Below are 24,556 nucleotides of genomic sequence, written 5' to 3' on the forward strand. Positions count from 1 at the left end.
TCACCTTTCTGCACCAAAGACGTCTTCAAGAATTCTTTCTTGGCCGTCAGCTCTGAACCCTGTCATTTCAAAACCTCATCAACATTAGTAGAATTTTCTTGGGGTGCCTGAGTGGCTCAATAAGTTAAATGTCAGACTCTTTGATTTTGGCTCAGGTTGTGATCTCACAGTTCTTGAGATCCAATCCTGCATTGAGCTCTGCTCTGAGTGTGGAGCCTGCTTAAGATATTCTCTCTCTCTCTCTCTCTCTCTCTGTCTCTCTTTCTCTCTCTTTCTCTCTCTCTCTCTCCCCCCTTCCCCTCCCCCTCCTCTGACCCTCTCCCTCTGGCCCTCTCCCCAACTTGTGCGCTCTCTCTCTCTCTCTCTCTCTCTCTCTCTCTCTCTAATAAACAGGGGCACCTGGGTGGCTCAGTCAATTAAACATCCGACTTCAGCTGATGTCATGATCTCACAGTTTGTGGGTTTGAGCCCCACATCAGGCTCTCTGCTATCAGTACAGAGCCTACTTCAGTCCTCCTCTCCCTCTGCCCCTCACCCTCCTCCTTGCACTCTCTCTCTTCTTCTCAAAAATAAATAAACATTAAAAAAAAAAAGAAAGAAAAAGACAGCCCAATAGAAAAATTAGCAAAGATATGAAAGGCATCTTACAAAAGGGAATTTCAAATGTTCAGTAAAAAATATTATGACAAGGTCACATTACAAGAGAGCATGTGGGATGAGAGATATTGTCTGAGGCTATTTTTGGGAAATACAATCTGCCACCCCAATTGCATTGCTTTTTCTTGGCTTGGTCATTTTCTCCAGCCCCTACAAAAGGACAAGCTTTCTTTCTAGTTTCCTTCCTTCCATTCTCCCTTCTTTCCCTTTTTTTCTTTTTTCTTTTCTTTTCTTTTTTCTAGAAGTGAACTCCTTATTTGGCAAACTTCTGAATAAGTGAATCTTTGAAAAGGAGGGTTTGCTCTTGCACTGTTGGTGGGAATGCAAACTGGTGTAGCCACTCTGGAAAACAGTGTGGAGGTTCCTCAAAACATTAAAAATAGAACTACCCTATGACCCAGCAATAGCACTGCTAGGAATTTACCCAAGGGTACAAGACTGCTGATGCATAGGGGCACTTGTACCCCAGTGTTTATAGCAGCACTTTCAACAATAGCCAAATTATGGAAACAGCCTAAATGTCCATCAACTGACGAATGGATAAAGAAATTGTGGTTTATATACACAATGGAGTACTACGTGGCAATGAGAAAGAACGAAATATGGCCCTTTGTAGCAACGTGGATGAACTGGATAGTGTGATGCTAAGTGAAATAAGCCATACAGAGAAACACAGATACCATATGTGTTCACTCTTATGTGGATCCTGAGAAACTTAACAGAAACCCATGGGGGAGGGGAAGGGAAAAAAAAAAAAAGAGGTTAGAGTGGGAGAGAGCCAAAGCATAAGAGACTCTTAAAAACTGAGAACACACTGAGGGTTGATGGGGGGTGGGAGGGAGGGGAGGTGATGGGCATTGAAAAGAGCATCTTTTGGGATGAGCACTGGGTGTTGTATGGAAACCAATTTGACAATAAATTTCATATAATAAAAAAAAAAAAAAAGAAAAGGAGGGTTTGATTCTCAGTAAATGAAGCCAAAATCTAGGTACTCAGAACTAGTGGCCAGATAATGGATTGAGGATGAAGGTACTGGGTTTAGATAGGGTGCTTGGAAATCGTTCTGTAATTCTAGCCTTTTCTGTAACAGATAAAGAATCCTGTGAACAAGCTTCTGAAGTCAGTGAAGCACAGACTACAGATAGTGATGACATAGTGACACCAGTATCTCAGAAATGTCCTAAGGCGGTAAGTACTCTGGGGTAATCATCCTCGTGTGAGTGTGAGCCAAGCTTATAAACAACGACATTGTGCTTAATGGCCACATATGTGAAATTATTCCATTTTTAATGAACTTGATGGGAAAATCAAGTTGTTTAGTTAAATTTGCATTGCGAAGGAGTGGAAGTTTCTTGAGACAGCCTCTGCTGAAAGGATCACTTTCTTGATTTGGTATAAATGGGGATTTTTTTTCAATACTTCTCTCCTTTGTCTGGATCCCCTGCCTGTCTCCTTCATTGTGCGCTGATTCATCTCCAGCCTGAGTAATGCCCATTTCTGAAGTCCACCTAAGGAGAGCAGATGTACTTTGGGAGGTGGAAGCTAGAAAAGAAGAAAGTGTTCTTTGTGGGAAAGCCCAGAGAGATTCCGTTTCTGAAGTTTTTGACCCAAGTTTTAAAACTTGTAGATGCAATTCTTTTTTTTTTTTTTTTCAACGTTTATTTATTTTTGAGAGAGAAACAGAGCATGAACGGGGGAGGGGCAGAGCGAGAAGGAGAGACAGAATCTGAAGCAGTCTCCAGGCTCTGGGCTGTCAGCACAGAGCCCGGCATGGGGCTTGAACTCACAAACCATGAGGTCATGACCTGAGCTGAAGTTGGACACTTAACCAACTGAGCCACCCAGGCACCCCTGTAACTGCAATTCTTTATTGAATATTTCAGCCTTGGATCACTTGTGGGACTAATTGGGGATATACACACACAAATATATGAGTAAATATTCATGGGTATATTCAACCATTATTGTATTAGAATCTTGTGTGGTTATAAATGAGGTAGGAAACAATAACTCTCTTGAGCCATTGGAATGCTCCCTGACACATATGTGGTCACTTAATAAATATGTGTTGAATGAGTGACTGAATGAAAGATTGAAATCTGATTGAGGATTATGATCTTCATTAGAAACAATATAAGTATAGTGTGACCTAAAATCAAGTGGTTAGATTATGTGACAGAAACTCCAAGGTTTGTGGGACACTTGGGTGGCCCAGTGGGCTAAGTGTCTGAATCTTGGTTTCGGCTCAGGTCATGATCTCATGGTTCGCTTTGGATTCTCTCTCTCCCTCTCTCTCTGCCCCACCCTGACTTGTGTGCACATGCTCTCTCTCTAAATAAATAAACAAACTTAAAAAAAACCTCTAAGGTTTGTAAGAATTCAGAAAAGGGAAATCACTGCTGCTCTTTAGAAGTCGGAAAACTCTTCCTTGAGAGTCAGAACTTGTACCGATGGTTTGCAGGCAACTAAAAGATTGGTGTGGAGAGAAACAACTCAAAATCAGTAGACTTAAACAGTTGAGAAAGAAAATTTTAAGTATTTTCTTCTGAAGCTGTATCTGCCATATCTTTAACCATCACACAATCATATCTTGAGAAATACTTGTAAGACAGATCAGACCAGGGAATGTTGCAACTGGACAGTGACTCCTTAGAGATCATAAAGGTGAAGATGAATGTGTCCAGTACAGAGAGCTGGTTAGCAGAAGAGGTGATCTCCAGTCAAAGTTTCTAAATTAAGCCACCTCTCAGATCAACCTTAAAAACTGGTCAGCAAGTTTTTTGAACTACATGTCAGACATACTACATTTAAAGTATTATTCAAGGAGCGCATGGGTGGCTCAGTCGGTTAAGCATCTGACTCTTGGTTTCAACTCAGATCATTGTCTCATGGTTCGTGATTTCTAGCCTGACTGGTTCGTGATTTCTAGCCCCGTGTCAGGCTCTGTGTTGACAGTGCAGAGCCTGCTCAGGATTCTCTCCACCCCCTCTCTCTTCCCCTCCCCACTTCTCTCTCTCTCTCTCAAAATAAATAAATAGACTTAAAAAAATAAAAAATGAAATATTATTCAAAATTAAAGGCTCCTAAATAAGATCTTATTAGAAAAATCTTTGTGCACCCAAAAATGATTTGACAAGCTAAATATGAAAACTGAGCTTACTTAGCAAAAACTTAGTGTTATCATCAAATTAAATTTATAACACAGGCACATATAGTTGACCTTTGAATGATGTGGGGGTTAAGGACTCAACCCTCTGTGCAGTTGAGAATCCATGTACAACTTTTGACTTCCCCAAAACTTAACTACTAACAGCCTACTGTTGGCCAGAAGGCTTACCCATAACAAATAGTTGATCAACACATATTTTGTATGTCATATGTATTCTTATGATAAAGTAAGCTAGAGAAAAGAAAATGTCATTAAGGGGGGCACCTGTGTGGCTCACTGGGTTAAGCATCTGACTCTAGGTTTTGGCTCAGGCCATGATCTTACTGTTGGTGGGATAAACCCCAAGGCTGGCCAGTATGTAGCCTGCTTGGGATTCTCTCTACCACCACCCGCCCCCCTTCTCTTTGCCTCTCGCCCACTTGAACTCTCTCTCTCTAAATAAATAAATAAACTTAAAAAAAATCATAAGGAAGGGGTACTTGGGTGGCTCAGTCTGTTAAGCATTCAGCTTATGTCATGATCTCATGGCCCATGAGTTCAAGCCATGCATGGGGCACTGTGCTGTCAGTGCAGAGCCTGCTTCAGATCCTCTGTGCCCCTCTCTCTCTGCCCCTCCCCCTGCCTGTGCAAGTGCTCCTGTGTGCTCTCTTTCTCTCAAAAACAAATCAACATTTAAAAAAAAAAAGAAAAAATCATAAGAGAAAGTAAGGTTATAGTACTGCACTGTATTTATTGAAAAACATCCACATATAAGAGGACCCACGTCATTCAAACCTCTATTGTTTAAGGGTTGAGTGTACAAAATCATTATTGTATTTCAGAATAGCTGGGCATAAAAGATCAAAGAGGTTGAATGACCAGAGATAATATTTGAGCTCTGTCACTTCTGTTTGGACTCAGCCAGGATAATGGAAGAAGCAAGAGAGTGTAGTGTTAAGAGCATGAAGATTTGATTCAGGCAAAAGTGGTCTAGATCCTGGCTCTGCTAACTTTGGAGGGGTTATTTAGCTTCTATTGGGCTTTCCTTATCTGGTAATATTAAGTATGCTTACCGTCTAGTGATGTGGCAAGATTTAAATAAGGTAATGTGTGATAAGGGCTTAATATAGTGCCCAAGACAAATTAAGTACTAAATGACAATGATGGTGATATTGATGATGATAATAGTCTATCCTCTTTGAAATATTCTAGTTCTCAAGGTCATGCTTCTGTGATCTGGTAGTGCCCGCCCCCCCCCCCCCCCCCCGCACAAAAAGAACTAGACCATAAAGGGAGGGGATTGAAGCAGAGGGGTGTCATTTCCTTTCTGACTCCCAGGTCAATTGAGTAGGTTGAACAGTACAACTCAAAGAAGACCCTTCCAAGATGTCTTTCCCTTATACTGCTAAAAAGTGAAATGGTTACAATACTAAAGGATCTTTGCCTCTCCTTGAGTCCAGGATTAGGACAGTTCCTGTGTTCATAGGAGGTATGTAGGGCTGTTTCCCACGAGGCCCTGTCTGTTAATCAACACAGGGTTCCTAAAGGCCCTCTATACTTACCTTCTCTCTAAGAATCCCCAGGAAATTATCACAGCCCAAACCACATTCCTGGGCCCAAGAATCAATCTTCCACTATGAGTAGACCATAGAAAACGTTTCCATCTCCTTTTTAGTAGCTACTAACTAGAGCAGAACAATTATTTCCATTTGCTCTATGGCCTTAGGTTATGGTCTTTTATTTGCCATAGTGTGTATCAAGAATCTCAAAGTTTATTCTCTTTTGTTATACTCTTTTTTAAAAAATGTTTATTTACTTTTGAGAGAGAGAGCACACTCACATGAGCAGGGGAGGGACAGAGAGAGAGGGAGGCAGAGAGTCCCAAGCAAGCTCTGTGCTGTCAGCGCAGAGCCCGCCATGGGACTCAAACCCACAAACTGTGAGATCATGACCTGAGCTGAAACCAAGAGTTGGATGCTTAACTGAGTGAGTCACTGAGGCACCCCTTTTTTTGCTTTCTTATGAATGACATTAAACATTATGTATTTTTCTTTCTTTAAACTTATTTTGAGATAATTAAAGATTTGTAAACAGTTGCCAAAAAAGGTACAGGGAGGTGCCATGAATCATTCACACAGGTTTTTTGCATTTTTTTTTCTTTTTTGTTACACAGTATTCAGAAATGTGCCATCAGTAACATTTTGGGAGTCCATCTATGTTGATATGTTCAGCTTTTTCTAGTTCTCTTCTCTTAACTGCTGATCAGTTTTAGTTAAGATAATACATGACCTTTTATTTAGACAGACCTCAGTGGGCAACACTGATAAACTTGATATTCATTAATTCACTAAAGCCGCACAACAGCCCTTTGGGTTGTTTCCTCCTTCAACAAATCATTATGGAGTACCTGTCATAGTACTTGGCAGGCTGTATGGACACAAAAAGGTGAATAAGACAGACTTGGTCTCTTCCCTCTTAAATCTTACATTCTATTGAGGGAAAACATATATAAATCAGTGAGCAACTAAGTAAGATACTTGTTGATTCTAAATACTATGAAGAAAATAAGTTGAGTAATAGTAATGGGAGAGGTTGAGTTAGGCATGTGTAAGGAAAGACTTCTCTGAGAAGGGGACATTTAAATTTTTTTATGTTTATTTATTTATTTTGAGACAGGGAGGGAGGGAGGGGTAGGGGCAGACAGAGAGAAAGAGAGAGAGAATCCTAAGTAGCCTACTTGCTGTCAGTGCAGAGCTTGATGCCTGGCTCGATCTCACCAACTGTGAGATCATGACGGGATCCGAAATCAAGAGTTGGACTCTTAACCAACGGAGCCATCCACGTGCCTCTGAAGAGGGGACATTTAAACTGAAATTTGAAGATAGAGAAGGGAAGAGATGGAGGGAAATCATCTCAGGAAGAGGAACGGGCAAATGTAAAGACCCTGATGTAGAACAGTCTGGTTTATCTGAAGTGCTGGAAATCAAGAGGTTATATGTCAGTAAAACTGGGGGTAAAAAAGAAAAGGAAGAGGAGGAGGAGGAGAAAGAAAAGGAAGGTATGAAAGAAAATTCCTCTAGCCATACTTTAAATTTTTTCTAATGTTTATTTTTTGAGAGAGAGAGAGAGAGAGAGAGTGTGTGTGTGTGTGTGTGTGTGTGTGTGTGTGTGTGTGTGAGCGGGGGAGGGGCAGAGAGAGAGAGGGAGACACAGAATCCGAAGCAGGCTCCAGGCTCCAAGCTGTAAGCACAGAGCCCAATACCGGGCTCGAACCCACAATCTGTGAGATCGTGACCCAAGCCGAAGTCAGACGTTTAACTGACTGAGCCACCCAGGCACCCCCCCTCTAGCCAAACTTTTACATGAGCCTCGAAAGGAACAAATGTTTGATGACCATATCTTGTCACTTGAATTTTTATACAACCAGGTAATTAAAAGAGGGAAAAGAGAGGAAAAAAACTAACGTCACAGCGAACGTCTCTGTTCACATGTATCTTTGTGTATTTGGCAGATGTTTTTGTGGGATAGATTCCTGGAAGCGAAACTGCTGGTTTTAAAAGGAATGTGCACTTGAACTTTTGATGGATATCACTAAATTATCAGCCCCCAAATTATACCACTGTCACCCTATGGTCACCTTTTCTCACAGTGTTACCAACACTTCTCAGCTTTCTCAGTTCCTGACTTTAATGGAATGAGAGTGTTTGTAAGGGAAGGAATCAAAAGTAATTTTGAAAAATTAAGATCCAGGTAGTGTGATGAAGTAACAAAACAAATTAAGAGTATGCTAGATGCTGGGACTACAGGGGTTGGTGAGGCAGACGTGTGTGGTCCTAGAACTTAGGTAGCTTAAAGTCTGTGAGGTGCTATCCCCAGAATTATAATGTGATACAAATGTAACTTGAAATTTTCTAGTGTCCATATGAAAAGTGTGAAAAGAAACAAGTAAAATTAATAATATATTTTAGGGACGCCTGGGTGGCTCACTTGGTTGATCGTCCGACTTTGGCTCCGGTCATGCTCTCACAGTTCATGAGTTCAAGCCCCACATCGGGTTCATTGCTCTCAGGGCAGAGCCTGCTTATCCTCTGTCCTTCTTGCTCTCTGCCCTTTCCCTGCTTGTGCAGTCTCTCTCAAAAAATAAATAAATAAATAAATAAATAAATAAATAAATAAATAAATAAAACACTTAAAATAATTTAATAAAAAAAGAATACATTTTCTTTAACCTAATATATCTAACGCATTATCATTTCAGGGCACCTAGGTGGCTCAGTCAGTTCAGCGTCCGACTTTGGCTCAGGTCACAATCTCAGGTTGTGAGTTCGAGCCCCATGTTGGGCTCTGTGCTGAAAGCTCAGAGCCTGGAGCCTGCTTCGGATTCTGTGTCTCCCTGCTCTCTCTGCCCCTCCCCTGCTCTGTCTCTCTCTCTCTCAAAAATAAACATACATTAAAAAAAATTAAAGCACTATCATTTCAATATGAAATTAATGCAAAACATAATTGAGACACCTTACAAAGTCTTCGAAATCCTGTGAATTTTACACTGATCACGCATCCCAATTCAGAGTAGCTATGTTTCAAGTGCTCAGTAGCCACCTGTGGCTAATGGCCATTGTGTCATAGAGCAGAATTGTGACACAATATTTTCCAAATGTAAGTCACCGTCCCCAGGCAATGAAATAAAAATAGAGGGTCCCAGCAAAAACAAACAAACAAAAAACTGAGAAAGAATAAAATACAAAATAATAGTTTGCATTGCACCTATTAAGGTTAAAAATTATTTCAGGAGACTTTTATTTCAATGATTTTTTTTTTTTTACACACACACATATGAATATGGATAGGCTGAGTTTTACAGTTTGAAAGCCACTGGTCTGGTGGTTGTTCATGTTTAACTATGAGGAAAAATGTTCATCCTGTTAGGCGTGGGAGGCTTTTTTTGGTAAGATGTTGCTGGGGATTCGGGTACTTATATGGCTATGAACACTTATTTCTTTTTTTTTTTTTCCCAGATTTCAGTGTTTCCTAAAGTGTGTTCTTTGGAAAATTAAACCCAACCGTATCCAGGGAAAAACAAAAATCAATTGTGTAGTCAAATACGTTTGGAAAAAACTATCTTTGTATCATCCTCTAAAAGTGTCCAGAAACATCTTAGCATATTAAAGGCCATAGGTCAAGTTAAAGAATGCTGATAAGTTTGTTAATCTTGATTTTCCAAAATTTATTTTCTCACAGAACCATTCATTTATAAAATACCTATTCCTCAGACACATCTTTGAGAAATTCTGCTTGATTATTTTTAAAGAAGTTTAACATTGATACAATTTTATTTTTTAAGTGTTTATTTTGAAAGAGAGGGAGAGAGTGTGGGTGCCCATTAGTGTGAGTACGAGGAGGGGAGGGGCAGAGAGAGAAGGAGAGAGAGAATCCCAAGCAGTCTCTATGCTGTCAGCATGGAGCCTGATTTTGGGCTCGATCCCATGAACTGTGAGATCACTACCTGAGCCGAAATCAAGAGTTGGGCATTTAACTAGCTGAGCCAACCAGATGCCCCAAGTTCTGCTTCATTTTTATTGAAACTGTAGGACATAGGGTTCTCAGCTTAACAATAATGTCAACAGTGGCATGGGAGAACTTTCTAGGGTAATGGTTCTGTATCTTGAATATGTTGATTACACACTTGTATATACGTATCAAAACTGTACACTTGGGGCATCTGGGTGACACAGTCAGTTAAGCATCTGATTCTAGATCTCGGCTTAGGTCATGATCTCAAAGTTTGTGAGTTCAGGCCCTACATCGGGCTCTGCACTGATGTTGTAGAGCCTGCTTGGGATTCTGTCTCTTTCTCTCTAACCCTTCACTACTTGTGCTCTCTCTCTCTCTCTCAAAATAAATAAACTTAAAAAAATTTTTTTTAACAGTTCACTTTAGGTTTTGTATTTTACTGTGTGTAAATTAAAATTATATGTAAATGTATAAAAGTGAAACAGATTGCCAGGAGCCACCCTAGACGGTGGTATATAAGAGTGGCTTTTATGCTTTTTTTTCATATTTGATTTATTTTTTAAATTTACATCCAAGTTAGTTAGCATGTAGTGCAACAAAGATTTCAGGAGTAGCTTCCTTAATGCCCCTTACCCATTTAGCCCATCCCCCCCCACAACCCCTCCCATAACCCTCAGTTTGTTCTCCATATTTATGAGTCTCTTCTGTTTTGTCCCCCTCCCTGTTTTTATATTATTGTTGCTTCCCTTCCCTTGTGTTCATCTGTTCTGTATCTTAAAGGCTTTTATGCTGTTTTAATCACAGACACTGTAAGAAACACATTTCTACTTTGTGCCCAGTTCAATCACATATACACAAAAGTTTTAAGAAACAAGGCTTACCTATACCACTCTCATATTTTCTGTTCTATTCCATTCCATTCTATCTTATCTTATTCTTTCCTTTAAAAAAAAAATGCTAGGGGCGCTTGGATGGCTCAGTCACGTCTGACTCTTGATTTCAGCTCATGATCATGATCTCATGGTCATGATCTCATGGTTTGTGAGTTCAAGCCCCGAGTGGGGCTCCATGCTGACAGTGCAGAGCCTGCTTGAGACTACCCTTCTTTCCCTCTCTCTCTCTCTGCCCCTCTCCTGCTTACACTCTGTCTCTCTCTGTCTCTCAAATATGAATCAACGTTAAAAAAAAAACAAGGAAAGAAATATTGCCTTCTGAGCTTCCTTGGGGAAGGCCCAGAAGCTGCACTTCCTTCCTAAGAGAAAAGATGAGAGTGGGGGTAGATCTTTGGACACGAGGGCATTGGCCTGGCAACCTAGAGACAGGAGAGTTCTCACAGATGACGAGGGAAAACTGTGGCTGGTCCGGGCCATCCCGGGTCGACGTCTCACTAGTGTCATGACATGACTTGCAGCCACACCATGGAAAGGGAGGACTTAACGTTGCCCTCGGCTTATTTCTTGAAACTAGAGAGATGTCAGCCCTGTGCCTGGTGTCCCTAATGCAAAAATGGACACACGGACAATCAAAGGAGAGGACGGTGGCTGTGGCAGCAACTTTGAAGTAGGGCTGAAAGTACTGGTGTTACCGTGAGAGGTCAGGCTGGTCTGACTGCCTGTTCCGGGGCATGTATTTGGTGGGCGCAGGCAGTTCTGGGCGGCAGCTTTACCGCAATTCTCAAGGCTATGTTAGATGGAATATGTCTGGGATGGAGTCTGAGAGAGTAATGTGTTAATTGGAGTGTGAATACTTGGAGCATCACTAACCTACAGGAAATACATATCTTCCTTGTCAGAGGTCAGAGAAGATGTGCATCGAAATTGTCTCCCTGGCCTTCTACCCAGAGGCCGAAGTGATGAGTGATGAGAATGTAAAACAGGTGTATGTAGAGTACAAGTTCTACGACCTCCCCTTGTCAGAGACGGAGACTCCAGTATCCCTGAGGAAACCGAGGGCAGGAGAAGAGATCCACTTCCACTTCAGCAAAGGTGAGGCAGCCCCCGTGGTTGGCCGGGAAGGGGAGTCTGAGGGGCCAGAACTCCTCTGCCCTTCCAATGGGGTGCATGCAACCGTTCTCTTTTCTCCCATTTATCAAAGTGATATGTGCATATAGGCTTACTAATTTTTTTGGTTTTTATTATTTAAAAAATTTTTTAAAGTATTTATTTATTTTGAAGTTGGGTGGGGTGGGGGCAGATAGAGGAGAGAGAGAATCCCAAGCAGGCTCCGTGCTGTCAGTGCAGAGCCTGACACGGGGCTTGAACTCATGAACCATGAGACCATAACTTGAGCCAAAATCAAGAGTTGGATGCTCAACTAACTGAGCCACCCAGGTACCCCTTTTTATTATGTTTTTGAATATTTATTTTGAGAGAGAGAGGGCACAAGTGAGTGAGGGGCAGAGAGAGGACAGAGAGAATCCCATGAGGCACAGAGAGAGAGAGAGAGAGAGAAGCAGGGTTCAGGCTCACCAGAAGTGGGGGCTTGTGCTCATCTGAAGCAGGGCTCAAGCTCATGAACCATGAGATCATGACCTCATGAGATCATGAGCCAAAGTCAGATGCTTAATCAACTGAGCCACCCAGGCACCCCTTTTATTACTATTTTTAATCAAGTTTTCTATTAAAATTTTTTTAATGTTTATTTTTGAGAGAGACAGAGCACAAGAGCGGAGGGGCAGAGAGAGGGAGAGGGAGACACAGAATCCGAAGCAGGCTCCAAGCTCTGAGCTGTCAGCACAGAGCCCGACGCAGGGCTCGAACCCATGAACCTTGAGATCATGACCCGAGCTGAAGTCGGACGCTTAACTGACTGAGCCACCCAGGTGCCCCTTAAGTTTTCTATTTTAATTCCAGTATAGTTAACATACAGTGTTATATTAGTTTTAGGTGTACAGCACAGTGATTCAACAATTCTATACATTACTCTCAGCGCTCATCGGATGGGTGTACTCTTAATCCCCTTCACTTGTTTCACTCATCCCCCCCCCCAACCCCGCACCTCCCCTCAGGTAACCATCAGTTTGTTCTTTATACTTAAGAGTCTGATTTTTTGGTTTGTCTCTGTTTTTTTCCTTTGTTTTGCTTCTTAAATTCCACACATAAGTGAAATCACATGGTATTTGTATTTCTCTGACTGACATATCTGGCTTAGCATAATACTCTCTAGATCCATTCACAGTGGCTGCACCAGTTTGCATTCCCACGAACAGTGCACAAGGATTCCTTTTTCTCCACATCCTTGCCACCATTTGTTGTTTCTTGTGTTTTTGATTTTAGCCACTCCAAAAGGTATGAGGTGATATCTCACTGTGGTTCTTTTTAATGTTTGTTTATTTTTGAGAGAGAGGGAGAGAGAGCACGTGTGCTCAAGTGGAAGAGGGGCAGAGAGAGAAAGACAGAGGATCTGAAGCAGGCTCCACGGTGAAAGCAGAGAGCCCGACATGGGGCTCGAACTCACAAACTGTGAGATCATGACCTGAGCCAAAGCCAGACACTTTACTCACCGAGCCACCCAGGTGCCCTCTCACTGTGGCTTTCATTCGCATTGATAATGAGTGATTTTGAGCATCTTTTCATGCGTCTGTTGACAATCTGTATCTCTGCTCTGGAGAAATGTTTGTCCGTGTCTTCACATTTTTTAATTAGATTATTTGTTTTTTGGGTGTTGAGTTGTATCAGTTCTTTATAAATTTCAGATACTAACCCTCTACCGGATATGTCATTTGCAAATGTTTTCTCCCATTCGGTAGGTTGCCTTTTAGTTTTGTGGATTATTTCCTTTGCTGTGCAGAGACTTTTTATTTTGATGTATTTCCAATAGCTAATTTTTAATTTTATTTCACTCGCCTTAAGGGACTAGATCTAGAAAAATGTCACTATGGCCGATGTCAGAGAAATTACTGCCTGTGCTCTCTTCTAGGATATTTAGTTTCAGGTCTCACATTTAGGTCCTTAATCCATTTTGAATTTGGTAAGAAAGTCCACTTTCATTCTTTTGCATGTAGCCGTCCAGTTTTCCCAACACCATTTGTTGAAGAGACCATCTTTTTTCCAATTGCATATTCTTGCCTCCTTTGTCAAAGATTAATCAACCATATAACCTTATGTTTGTTTCTGGGTTTTCTATTATGTTCCATTGATCTATATGTCTGTTTTTATGCCAGTACCATACTCATCTGATTACTATAGCTTTGTAGTATATCTTGAAATCTAGGAGATTGTGATGCCTCCAACTTTGTTTTTCTTTTTCAAGATTGTTATGCCTATTTGGGGTCTTTGTGGTTCCATACAAATTTTAGGGTTGTTTGTTCTACTTCTGTGAATAATGCTGTTGGTATTTTGATATGTATTGCATTAAATCTGTGGATTGCTTTGGGTAGTGCGGACATTTTAACAATATTTGTTCTTCCAGTCCATGAACATGGAATATTTTCCAATTCTTTCCATTTGTTTGTGTGGTCTTCAATTATTTTCATCAATGTTTTATAGTTTTCAGAGTATAGGTCTTTCATCTCCTTGGTTAAACTTATTCCTAAGTATTTTATTATTTTTGGTGCAATTGTAAATGGGATTGCTTTCTTAATTTCTCTTGCTTCATTATTAATGGATAGACATGCAACAGATTTCTGCACATTGATTTTGTTTCCTGTGACCTTACTAAATTCATTTATAAATTCTAGTAAGTTTTTTGGTGGAGTCTTTAGTGTTTTCTAGTTATATATCATGTCATCTGCAAATAGTGAAAGGTTTACTTCTTCCTTATCAATTTGGATGCTTTTTACTCCTTTTTCTTGTCTGATTGCTGTGGCTAGGACTTCCAGTACTGTGTTGAATAAATGTGTGGGAGTGGACATCCTTGTCTTGTTTCTGGTCTTAAAGGGAAAGCTCTCAGTTTTTCACCATTGAATATCATGTTAGCTGTGGGCTTTCCACATACAGCCTTTATTATGTTGAGGAATGTTCCCTCTAAACCTATTTTGTTGAGGGGTTTTATCATGAATGGATATTGTACTTTGTCAGATGCTTTTTCTGCATCTATTAAAATGATCATATGATCTTTATCTTTTTTTTTATTGATGTGATGTATCACATTGATTGATTTGCAAATATTGAACCACGCTGGTATCCTGGAAGTAAATCCCACTTGATGGTGGTGAGTGATTTTTTATATGTATTGTTGGATTTGGTTTGTCAATATTTTGTTGGGGATTTTTGCAATTATGCTTATCAGAGATATTGGACTATAGTTCTCTTTTTTGTAATGTTTTTATCTGGTTTTGGTATCGGGGTAATGCTGGCCTTGTGGAATAAGTTTTGAAGTTTTCCTTCCTCTTCTATTTTTTGGAATAGTTTGAGAAGAATAGGTATTAACTCTTCTTTAAATGTTTGGTAGAATTCACCTGTGAAGCCATCTTGTCCTGAAATTTTATTTGTTGGGAGTTTTTTTATTATTATTATTGATTCAATTTCATTGCTGGTAATCAGTTGTTTCAAATTTTCAAGTTCTTCTTGAATCAGTTTTGGGAACTTAGGTTTCTAGGAATTTGTCCATTTCTTCTAGGTTGTCCAATTGGTTGGCATATAATCTTTCATAATATTCTCTTACAATCCTTTGTATTTCTGTGGTGTTGGTTATTTTTTCTCCTCTTTCATTTCTGATTTTGTTTATTTGAGTCTTTTTTTTATGAGTCTGGCTAACATTTATCAATTTTGTTCATCTTTTCAAAGAACCAGCTCTTGGTTTATTGATCCATTCTATTGGCTTTTTTAGTTTCTATTTCTTTAATTTCTGCTTTAATCTTTATTATTTTCTTGCTTCTACTGGTTTTGAATTTTGTTTGTTCTTCTCTTTCTAGCTCCTTTAGGTATAATGTTAGGGATTTTTTTTATGTTTATTTATTTTTGAGAAAGAGAGAGCGTGAGCAGGGTAACCACAGAGAGAGAGAGAGAGAGAGAGAGAGAGAGAGAGAGAGAGAGAGAATCTGAAGCAGGCTTCAGGTTCCGAGCTGTCAGCACTGAGCCTGATGTGGGGCTAGAACTCACAAACCATGAGATCATGACCTACGCTGAAGTCAGACGCTCAACTGACTGAGCCACCCAGGTGCCCCAGGATGGTTTTTTTGTTTTGTTTTGTTTTTTTGGTTTTTTTTTTTTTTGAGATTTTTCTTGTTTCTTGAGTTAGGCCTGTAGTGTTATAAACTTTGCTCTTAGAACAGCTTTTGCTGTATCCCAAAGATTTTGGACCATTGTATTTTCATTTGTCTACATGTATTTTTTTATTTCCTCTCTGATTTCTTGGTTAACCCATTCATTGTTTAGTAGCATGTTATTTAACTTCCATGTGTCTGTGCTCTTTGCAGATTTTTTTCACGTGGTTGATTTCTAGTTTCATAGTATTGTGGTCAGAAAAGATGCATGGGGGGGGAACCTGGGTGGCTCAGTTGGTTAAGCATCCAACTTTGGCTCAGGTCATGATTTCACTGTTCATGAATTCAAGCCCCGCATTGGGCTCTGTGCTGACAGCTCAGAGCCTGGAGCCTGCTTTGGATTTTGTGTCTCCCTCTCTCTCTGCCCCTCCCCCACTTGTGCTCTGTCTCTCTCCATCTCTCAAAGGTGAATAAACGTTAAAAAAAAATTAGAAAAGATGCACGGCATGACTTTGTCTGAATTTGTTTAGACTTATTTTGTGGCCTACAATGGAGACTGATCCATGTGCACTAGGAAAGAATGTGTATTCTGTTGTTCTGGGATAGAATGTTCTGAATGTATCTGTTAAATCCATCTGGTCCAATGTGTCATTCAAAGCCACTGTTTCTTTGTTGACTTTCTGTTGGATGATCTATCCGTTGAAAAAGTGGGGTTATGCATATGATTTTAAAATATCAAATGGGGTGCCTGCGTGACCCAGTTGGTTAAGTGGCCACCTCTTGATCTCAGCTCAGGTCTTGATCTCGGGATTGTGAGTTCAAGGCCCACTTTGGGCTCTGTGCAGGGCATGGAGCCTTCTTAAAAATCTATCATCTATCTAAGAGAGAAAGAGAGAGAACATGAGTTGGGGAGGGGCAAAGGGAGCAAGACTCTTAAGCAGGCTCCATGCCCAGCACCAAGCCAGGCTCCCTCTCACAGATGTGAGATCATGGCTTGAGCTGAAATCAAGAGTCAGACGCTTAATTGACTGAGCCACCCAGGCACCCCACAAATAGGCCTAGAGAGATTTTTAATTAAAATTAAACAGTTCCTTTTTCTTTTCTTTTCTTTTCTTTTTTTTCAGAGGAGAAGACAGGGAACAGTTCCTTTTTCTATCCCTTCTCCACGAACCACTCCCTATCATCCCCCATCCTCTTTGGTCCACCACACCTCTTTTCACTTTTTCTGCTATTTCTTGTTATTTAATTCCATGTTTCTTAGGAATGTTTCTATTGCAATTTCCTGACTCACCAATTTTAGGTATTATCTCCTGACTTCCTATCTTGGCACATCAAATTTCTCTCTTATACCCATGTCCCCTTCCTCCCATATACTTGGATCATAACTTTCATTTAATCCAGTCTTAATATTATGGATATTAATTCTTGAAGAGCCAAGTAGCTTGCCATGGTTATATTTCCTTTCTTGTTTGTTATTTTGTTTGTCCCAATTTTTCATTTGCTTTATTTTCATTGTGCCTCTTATTATTTTCACATCCTCCAACAGCCTTTCCAAGTTTTCAAATAATCAAACCTGTCAAACAATGTATCAGTTTTCTTTTCCTTGAAGACCTCTCTTCAGCCCACTGTTCATTCAGCTATTATGCTACTGCTGCCATTTGGAGCAGTCTCCTGGGTCCTGTTTTGTCCTCTGATTCACTTTTATAATTTCTGTAAATGTTTGTTTATTTTTGAGAGAGAGAGAGACCGAGTGTGAGTGGGAGAGGGGCAGAGAGAGACGGAGACACAGAATTGAAGCAGGTTCCAGGCTCTAAGCTGTCAGCACAGAGCCTGATGCAGGGCTCAAACTCAAGAACTGCAAGATCATAACCTGAGCCGCAGTTAGACGCTTAACCGACTGAGTCACCCAGGGACCCCACACTTTTATATTTTAATGGATCATATTTTCCAGTATCTTTTAAAGAAAGAGTACATTGGAAGGAAATATTTTGAGAACATCATGTATGAAATCTCTTTATTCTGCATGTATATTCAATTGATAATTAGACCAAGTATAGAAATCTATTTCGAAAACATTTTTATTCAGAATTTCAAAGCAATTGGTCCATAGTCTTCTAGATCCAGGCCAAGAACCTAACCTTTGTATGAAAACTACCACTACCTGCCTATAAGACTTTAACATTTTATCTTTATCATTAGTGTTCTTAAACTTCAGAATAATGTGTATATTTTTCTTTTAATTATTCTGGTCATTCAAGGGGCTCTTTCAATCTGGAAGCTTGTGGCTTTTAGTTCTGGGAAATTTTATTGCATTTCTGTGATAATTTTGACCCCAGCATTTTCTCATTTTTCTAGTAGAGTTTTGGATCTTCCAACTTGATCCTCTAAATTTCTCATTTTCTTCCTATAATTCTACCTCTGCTTTTTCTTTCTATTCTTGGGAAATTTCTTTAATTTTTTTAAAAAAATTTAATTTTAGTAATTTCTACACCCAATGTGGGGCTCGAACTCACAACCCTAAGATCAAGAGTCTCTACCAACTGAGCCAGCTAGGTGCCCCCTCAAATTTCCTTAATTTTATCTTCCAGTCATTGAATATTTATTTTAAATTTCTGCCAGCTGTCTGTTGTTCTCTATTTCTTCTTCTTCTTCTTCTTCTTCTTCTTCTTCTTCTTCTTCTTCTTCCTCCTCCTCCTCCTCCTCCTCCTCCTCCTCCTCCTCCTCCTCCTCTAAGTATATGCTGCCCTTATATTATATGAGGTAGAAGTTTATTTCTTGTATAAAGTGGATTCTGAGGGGCACAGTCCAGGGCTGAGGATATGTGATACTCTTAGGGTCCAAACTCCTACCCTGCTTTTGATCATCCTCGTGTCTGTCTTCCATCCTTTTGGTGACCCTGACCCTCTTAATGGCCACCAGGGCAAGGAGGAATGCCTCACACTTGAGCCTGTTAAGCATGTTTCCCACAACACAATAGCCAGCACTGAATCGTGTAGCCAAACCTCACTAAAATAGAGGCTGGAAAACATAAGCTAATTTATTTTGGTGCCGTAGCATTCCCATATAAAAATGAGGAGGAAGGGGAGAATGGGTGTTGAGACAGGCATCTTGAGTTGAACCTGCTACAAAAGTCAAATCTCTAGGTGGCCCTAAAAAATCAATCTCCTTGGGGCGCCTGCATGCCTCAGTCAGTTAAATGTCTGACTCTTGATTTCAGCTCAGGTCATGATCTCACACTTCATGGGATTGAGCCCAGTGTCAGGCTCTGTCCTGGCAGCATGGAATCTGCTTGGGATTCTCTCTTCCCCTCTCTGCCCCTCCCCCGTTCACGTGTGTGTGTGTATGCACGTGCACACACACACCCACACACATACACACTGTCTCTCTCAAAATAAATGAACAAACATTAAAAAAAAAATCAGTCTCTAGGATTCTCCCAGCTGTAGAGTGGTGGGAGCACATTTACCTTGGCATATGGCAGAACAGCTTTCAGTGCAAATCATAAGGCATCCTTTATACCAGGGTTGACAAAGTTTTTCTTGAAGGCCCAGATAGTAAATATTTTAGGCTTTGTGAGCCAAATGGTCTCTGTCACACCTTTTCAACTCTATCATTGTGGTGGGAAAGCCTCCACAGATAATATGTAAACAAATAGGCATTGGCTGTATTCAGTAAAACTTTATTTACCAAAACAGGTAGCTGGCCCAAGAGCCTCACCTTGCCAACTCTTTTATTTTTTAACTAAAAAAAAAAAAAAATTTTTTTATTGTTTTTTTGTTTGTTTTTTTTGAGAGAGAGAAAGAGAGCAGGGGAGGGGCAGAAAGAGAGGGAGACACAGAATCTGAAGCAGGCTCCAGGCGCTGAGCTGTCAGCATAGAGCCCAACACAGGGCTTGAACTCACGAATCACAAGATCATGACCTGAGCCAAAGTTGAACACTTAACCAACTGAGCCACCCAGGAACCCCAGCCAACCTCTGTTTTATATCTCAGTTTTCCATATACCACTTAATCAAAGTCTTAGTGCCCAAATAGCAACAGTACATGATTCTTGACTTTTTTCCCCTCTTATCCTTAATACAGTGATAGACCTGGACCCACTGGAGCAAAAAGGCCGAAGGCAATTTCTGTTCGCCATGCTGAATGGACAAGATCCTGAACAAAGACAGTAAGTATCTGCTTTCCACTTTGAAAGAAGGGAGATATTATCCATTCAGGAAGTCAGGAGTTTTGTGCTGATATTGCATATTTTAATAACTTCCTTCATATTAATTTTCTCAGTGTATTTTTTATCTACTTGGGTCTAATTTAGGTTTGTGACTACCTGATAAATTTTACAATCTCATAGGTTTAATTCATTTCTCACCCATGCCAGCCCCTGAGAAGCACTATTTCTGTGGCAGCAACTACTTGAATACTAGCAGTGCCTTATGTGGAGTGGCCAAAACACTTTTTTTTTGAACTGTCCTTTTTGGTTTTATGTTTTTTCTTTTTTTTAATGCTTATTTATTTATTTTTAAGAGAGAGAGAGAGAACAGGCAGAGGAAAGGTAGAGAGAGAGGGGGAGACACAGAATCTGAAGCAGGCTCTAGGCTCTGAGCTGTCATCACAGAGGCTGATGGGGGGAACTCAGGAACCGTGAGATCATGACCTGAGCCGAAGTCGGATGCTTAACCGACTGAGCCACCCAGGCGTTCCTGTTTTCTTTTTTAAAGAGAGAGAGCGAGCATGAGCAGGGAGAAGGGCAGAGGGAGAGAAAGACAGAATCACAAGCAGGCTCCGTGCTCAGCACAGAACCTGATGAGGGGCTTGATCCCACTACCCTGGTATCACGACCTGAGCTGAGATCAAGAGTCAGACGCTCAACTGGCTGAACCACCCAGGCGCCCCTGGACAAAAAACACTTTGACATTCTCAGAAAATTTGATGCATTTCTCACAAACACGGTACCATTGCTATCTTACCAAATATTATGTCTTTATAATATTAATTTCATATTTATATTTTAAAAATCATTACAGGATTACTTTGATGTAACTGGAGTAAATCTTAGGCCTACTACCAATTTTAGGAAGGTGTCCTTTTTATTCATATGAGATGAAGAGGCCTCCATTTAGAGGTTCCAGATGAAATGCACACGACATACTTCTAAGAAAATTATGCATTGTTTAGCTGAAATTTGAAATTCAAATTTAAGTGGGCATCTGTTTTTGTTTGTTTGTTTGTTTTTTGGCAAGACCCAGCAATGCTGCCTCCTTTTCAAGTATATGGGTAAGAAATAATACAGGGCTGGTGTTTTAGCCCAATAAATTTGTTTAATTTGCATTTACTTTGTCTCCAGTTAGTCATAGAAAGGATTGACAAAGGAGCCACTGAAATAAACAGTGAGTCTGACTTCAATGTCATTGTGGACTTAAACAGCAGCTTATTAGTAACTTTTGGGAATGGGAAGCATTTTGGTTGTTCCCCTTCTGCATCAGTGTTAAATTTAGCTATTTCATTTCTTTGTTCTCTCTCAGCATTCTTAGAATACTCCCTCCCTTCATTGCCTTACAGTGGTAGTCTCTTTCTTTTCTCTTTGTAGTCAACTTTTCTACTCAATTTTAGATGTCAGTTGATCTCACCTTTCTTTTTGCCAGTGTCATGCAGTGGACAGAACATTGGCTTTGTAACCAGACAGACCTGGTTTTGAATCCTGACTCTTCCGCTTACTAGCTCTCTGATGGTCTAATTTTATTTAACTTGAAGGCTCCTTTGAGGATACAATTGAAATAACATAGTTTATCTAAAGCACTTAGTATTGTGCCCTGTATGTAGTAATGCTGGTTAACATCCCTTTCCTGGGAAAATTGGGGTCCGGAGTCAGCGTTATCTCTTCTGTATATCAGTAAGGGTACAGAATATCAGTAAGGATCCAGAAACATCCTCACATATGAATATTGCTTAAAGGGCTAAGAATGTATCATTTTGGTGGTGCCTGGCATGCATCTCACAACTCTTGATTTCGGCGTCATGAGTTCATGCCCCACATTGGGAGTAGAGCTTAAGAAAAAATAAAAAGATGTGTCATTTTTGGAATTTCTTTTTGTTAGCTGAATCATGTTTAGCTGTGATTTTAAGAGCTTGAATTTTTAGCCTTAGTCTTACCCCTTAGCACTATTAGCCATCAGTATTTGCTTTTAAAAAATTAATAGGGATACAGAATGTCCAGAATAGGCAAACCCAGAGAGATGGAAAGTGGATTTGTGGTTTCCTGGAGCTGAGGGGAGAATGGGATGTGGCTGCGTGGTGCCTCTCGGATTTCTTCTTGTGGGGATGAGCACGGCTTGGAATTAGACAGTGGTGACAGTTGGGCAACAACATGAATTTACGAGAACATACTGAATTGTACACTTCAAGGTGGTTAAAACAGCGAATTTATGCATGAATTTTATCTCAAATAATTGAATAGGTACTAGTTTCTAGAATTCAGTATCCTTCCTCACTAGGCCAAGTCAAGGTAATAATGATTGCTGTTGACCACTCACTGCTTGCGAGGCAGGGCTGTGTGCCCTCCGGAGTCCCGTTCCCAGATTTGCAATTCTTAAGGAATATGCTTTCACTTTCACAAAATGTATTGTTTTGTAATTCTGTATTCTTTCTGTTTTCCTTTGTTCGGGCTTGATACCCAACTTTTATTTAAAAATCTAAAAACTCTTCTTCTCCTATAATGTTGGTTTTTGCGCAAACACCTCCACTGCCCGTATCAGATCTTTCATCAGAGTTGTAAACTATCTTGAAAGGCATTCAGTTGCCTGACTCAACAGTTTTGAGTCAACTTGATATAGATTATCTATATCTTAGTCTTAGTTCTGTCTTCTCCAGGCCTGTTGTTGCTTTAAAATACACCAACTCCTTACTCTTCTGCCATTACAGTCTTGTAAAATGGAGGCAAGGGAAAAATGATTGAGGGAAAACATTGTATAATTTATGATTACGGTTATCCTTATATATGTATTTTCAGCCTTAGGGTATCGGTAGTACTGAGTTAAATGGAATTTTTTTTCTCCTTTAGTTTAAAGTTTACAGTGGTAAGTGATCCTATGGACGAGGAGAAGAAAGAATGTCAAGAAGTGGGATATGCGTTTCTGGAACTGTGGCAGATCATGGAGTCGGGAAGAGACCTTGTAGAGCAAGAGCTAGACAGTGAGTAATACCTTGTCATGCTTCTCAGCTTCAATTATTGCTAAGGAAATCAGCCTAATCATGAATACTTTTCCTGATTTGCCTTCGGTATGTAATTACCGTTATGAAGTGGATGATACAAACTGGATCCAAATCCCTATGGCTCTACTTTTTCTAGAAATGAAAGTAGTCACTTGTGTATTTTAGCCCATGTACCTCATGACAATTAGAATATAATCTATTAGGAATCCCCAGTGTTTGAAATGAGGGAATTTTGAAAAGACAAGTACAATTTCCATCAAATTTAAAGATCAGAATTCCTGATTTCTCTTTAGCATGTGAGGTTTGTAAAGACAGCTGATACCCTCCGCTTTTAATGTGTGACCTTGCACACTGTCTCTTAAGCAGACACCAACTCTCCTGCTACCTCATGCCTCATGGTATTTCTTACCAAGTCTTGACTGCATCCCCACTACTGTAATAGTTTTCTTTTTTTAAAGTTTATGTAGTTTTGAGAGAGAGAGAGAGAGAGCACGAACACAAGCTGGGGGGGCGGGGAGCCCAGACAGAGGGAGACAGAGGAGAAGTGGGCTCCTTGCTGATAGCAGAATGTCCGATGTAGGGCTCGAACTCAAACTGTGAGATCATGACCTGAGCCAAAGCCGGACACTTAACTAAGTGAACCATCCAGGCGTCCCCGTAATAGTTTTCTAAACTGGTCTCTCTGCCACTGGTTTCTTCCACCCCATCTCCATCTGCTACAGCGTTTCTGTACAAAAAGTTTGTACAGAACTTCTCTGTACAACACATTCTTCTTAAATCCATTTTCAACATTGTTTGCTGTTAAGACTGGCACGGTTTTAAAAATATTTTCATTTGAATGCCTTTACGTGGGCCCTACTCCATCCAGTCCCCACTGCTCTCTTACTGTACATGCCTGGGGATTTCAGGCATTTACCGTATCTGCTAGGCTGTAGTGGGCAATTAAGATCACGCACTAGACCAGTGGTTTTCAAATTTCCAGTCATAATCAACTAATGGGTGGTGATATTAAATAAGTCATGACCAGAATTGGGAGCGGGGAGACTGTAGAAAATATCAGAGTGCATGGCATATAGATTATTTTGTGACACTTTCTTACGTACATTATGTATTGAATCATGATCTAAAATTTATTAATTATAATAAAAAAATTGAGGAATACTCTTCAGACCAGGGGTTACTAAGTTCAAACTAGCTGGTAGACGAGATTCTTCATTATATTCCTCTAGTACCTTTCCAACTGAGGTACCGGGCAAGTGGTGTGACCTGTCTATGCCTGTGTCCTCAACTATAAGATGAGAATAGCAGTCGCGTCCTTATAGGGATGTCACGAGGATGGAGGGAATTCTCTGAGGGTCGAGGGAGAAGGAAGGGTCGAGGGAGAAGAATGTTCGGGACAGCAGAAGCTCGCTGGGCACATGGCGAGTGGGGTCTTTCAGCTTTTTTCCAACTTGGACCTCTGAGTTCTATTCCCGTCCCCATTCCCTGACATGCAGCGCTCTTCCTGACTTCTCTGCCCTTTGCATGTAAGGAAAATCCCCCTGGTCGTGACCTCAGAATTTCTAAAGCCAATGAATGTGTCTCGATTATTTTGACAGAAAAATTTACATTAATTTCCTTGTTATGGCTTCCCTTCCACTCAGGCTTTAATCCTGTTGGTCTGATTTTAAAAACAAAACACTGCTCTCCAGCCCTGCAGCTCCCTTCCCTCTGAGCACATTAAAACTTGGCTCTGTGCAAATTTTCCTGAGTGGTAAGTCAGTGCAGTGCTGTTTTGGCACCTCCTGCACTGTTCCATTAAGGTCACGTTTTCATCCACTTAATTGACTCTGTTCTTACAATTTTCCGATTGTAAAATCCAGTTGGTTTCCTTACTCATCCTGCTTGACC

The 24,556-nt window shown here is 40.4% G+C and overlaps 1 protein-coding gene and 1 long non-coding RNA gene across 2 annotated transcripts in view; one reads left to right on the forward strand and one right to left on the reverse strand.

Moving 5' to 3' along the window:
• The window catches only part of RPGRIP1 (RPGR interacting protein 1), an 82,722-nt gene that overhangs the window by 56,537 nt on the left and 1,629 nt on the right, over positions 1-24,556 (forward strand). Inside the window, 4 exon segments of the mRNA XM_053224261.1 lie at positions 1,748-1,845; positions 11,109-11,301; positions 19,544-19,628; positions 22,515-22,645. Of these exon segments, the coding sequence (XP_053080236.1) occupies positions 1,748-1,845; positions 11,109-11,301; positions 19,544-19,628; positions 22,515-22,645 (507 nt within the window).
• LOC113601227 (uncharacterized) lies at positions 1,549-8,411 on the reverse strand. Its single transcript, XR_008299274.1, has 3 exons — positions 8,318-8,411; positions 7,793-7,935; positions 1,549-2,199 (listed from the first exon to the last, which is right to left on the reverse strand). It is a non-coding gene; the product is annotated as an uncharacterized LOC113601227 (long non-coding RNA).

This window comes from Acinonyx jubatus, chromosome B3, assembly GCF_027475565.1.
Source record: "Acinonyx jubatus isolate Ajub_Pintada_27869175 chromosome B3, VMU_Ajub_asm_v1.0, whole genome shotgun sequence".
Taxonomy (NCBI): domain Eukaryota; kingdom Metazoa; phylum Chordata; class Mammalia; order Carnivora; family Felidae; genus Acinonyx; species Acinonyx jubatus.